General features: G+C 54.5%; 1 protein-coding gene across 1 annotated transcript; it reads left to right on the top strand.

Annotated features, from left to right (window-relative positions):
* Positions 1-574: 574 nt before the first annotated feature.
* EsH8_III_001363 (glycosyl hydrolase family 76-domain-containing protein) lies at positions 575-2,426 on the top strand (the record flags this gene model as incomplete). Its single annotated transcript, XM_083263088.1, has 3 exons — positions 575-683; positions 739-843; positions 895-2,426. The coding sequence occupies 3 exons, from the start codon at positions 575-577 to the stop codon at positions 2,424-2,426; spliced, it is 1,746 nt and encodes a 581-aa protein (XP_083123575.1).
* Positions 2,427-2,725: the final 299 nt, after the last annotated feature.

Here is a 2,725-nt window from a genome sequence, read left to right on the forward strand (position 1 = left end):
GCGGACGCAGATGCACACAGGTGGGAAGCGAGCGCAACTCCACCAGCACCATTCCTTTTCCTCAATTACATCGGCATGGGCGATCTGGACTTGACCTAACCAGACCAAACTGACAAGGTGCCACTACTTTTCTGGGGGCGTCCAACCTGCATGCACCACACATGCCGGCCTACAAGTACACGTACTTCCCCAGTGTGCGAGTTGTCGGGCGTGTGTGTGTGAGTGAGAGAGTGTGTGTATGTATGTGTGTGGACAGTCCAACCGCCCTACGAACCTAGTGAGGGCATGCCAACCAAGCTTACCTACTTTACCTACCTCACCCTACCTCATTACCTCACGAACGTAGCTCGACTCCATGTGCACGCTCTGCCCAGCACACGCTAGGAATTCCTCACCTTGTGCAGGTGTTTGCCTGTTTCTTATTTGAACCCGGGGGCATCCACTCGCTTTTCCCCCTTCCCTTTCTTTTTGGCACTTGATCGAATATTGCACCGGATTCCGAATCTCGAGTCTTGTCTTTGATGCGGTCTATCCCTTGAAGCCAAGGACCCCTCCTACTCCAACCACTTACATCATGACGGCATTGCGGGGTTGGCCATCATGGTCTGTAAGCCGGGTACTGTCAACGCTGTTGGTGACGGTCCAGCTCAGCACAGCATACAACCTGGACACAAGTGACCCGAGTAAGTATCGCATGATGCTTTACCAGAAACCGTGGCTTACATGAATTTTTCGCAGGCAACATCAAAGATATCGCAAGAGACATGACTGAAGACCTCATGTCGTTCTACGATGGAGACAAGCCGGGCAAGACCCCCGGCCTTCTTCCTAACCCGTACTACTGTGAGTGCATTTTATTTTTGCGTCTGTGGCTAAGTGCTGACGGCATTACAGGGTGGGAAGCTGGCGCTTTCATGGGCACCATGATTGATTACTGGTATTACACGGGTGACGATACCTGGAACTCGGTGGTGACACAGGGCCTCCTTTACCAAGTTGGCAAATATAACGACTACATGCCTGAGAATCAGACGCGAACCGAAGGCAACGACGACCAGGGCTTCTGGGGACTCGCTGTTATGTCTGCCGCCGAGGCCAAGTTCCCCGACCCTCCTGAGGATAAGCCGCAGTGGCTTGCGCTGGCCCAGGCAGTCTTCAACACGCAAGCCGCACGTTGGGATCCCGATCACTGCGCAGGAGGGCTGAGGTGGCAGATTTTCCAATGGAACAACGGATACGACTACAAGAACACCATCTCTCAGGCTTGCTTCTTCGCCCTTGCTGGGCGTCTGGCTCTCTACACCGGCAACTCTTCCTATTCCGATTGGGCCGAGAAGACATGGGACTGGATGGTAGGCGTCAAATTCATGACGGACGACTACTATGTTTACGACGGCGGTCATATTCAGCAAAACTGCACCAACATCGTGCCTTATCAGTGGACTTATAACGCTGGTGGCATGATTCTCGGCGCCGCCGCAATGTACAATCACACGAAAAGCGAGGTATGGAAGAACCGACTCGATGGGCTCGTCAAGGCTGCGGATGTCTTCTTTGTTGGCCCGGAAAAGAATATCATGCAGGAGGTCGCATGCGAAACTGTCGGTTTGTGCAACCTCGACCAGCAATCTTTCAAGGCATACCTCAGTCGTTGGCTCGCCGCCATCACCAAATGGGCGCCTCATCTGACGGATACTGTCATGGCCAAGATCCGCCCTTCGTCTGTCGCGGCTGCATCGCAGTGCAAGGGCGGTGCAAACGGGCGCATGTGCGGGCTCAAGTGGACTGATAATGGAACCTGGGACGGAATGCAAGGCGTCGGGCAGCAAATGGCCGCCCTCGAAATCACACTTGGCAACCTCATCGAAGGCGCTCGCGATCCCGCTACCGCTCAAGCCGGCGGGACTTCCTTGGGCGATCCTGGGGCCGGAGGCAACGATATTGGCCGAACGATCCCCGCGGTATCGGACTACCCGCCCCTCAGCCCGGGCGACACGGCCGGGGCAGCGATTTTGACGTTTGTGGTTCTCGGGCTTTTGGTAGTGGGCATGGTTTGGATGTTCATGGACGAGACATCGGAAAAGCCTATACACGAGCGCTTCTTTGACTTCCGATCGGCGCTTCTCGGAGGCGGTGGCATTGCAGCCATAGCGACGAAGCGTCAGACGGAAGAGATGAATGAGAAAGGGAAGGGGGTCGACCACGATGGCTCTAGCGACAGGACGAGCGAGCGCGGCCACGGCATCGCCTCTCCCTTGCCGGTGAATGGACAGGCAGCATTCCTGTCTCAGATGAGCAACACGACGACAACATCAGAAAGCCCCTCAGGAATTCACATGGCTCGAGAGAAGAGGCTCGGCAGGAAGAGCAGAAAGTCGGCACTGCGAAACAACGTGACATCGCAGCGATCGGCTCGTATCGAGTAGCTGGCGTAGGGTTTGCGCCATTGGTTTATCATTTAAGGCGTTGCTCGAACGGACTCGGGCAGGTTTTCTGGGACATAGTTGGATATTACATTACATATGCATCGGGTTGGGATTATCTCGCATCGATCGGAGGATCAAACGGAACACTTAATGTCAACCATTACGACGGAATTGGACCTCGAGGCGGGGACCAAAACTTACGACCTTATGACAGCTTGCATATAGATGAATAATGTCAGGTATAATACGGCGGCTTCATGGCTGCTCTGCACAGAACTGTTCTTTTTCGATCCGGTGTT

Source organism: Colletotrichum jinshuiense, chromosome 3, assembly GCF_051148585.1.
Source record: "Colletotrichum jinshuiense chromosome 3, complete sequence".
NCBI lineage: Eukaryota > Fungi > Ascomycota > Sordariomycetes > Glomerellales > Glomerellaceae > Colletotrichum > Colletotrichum jinshuiense.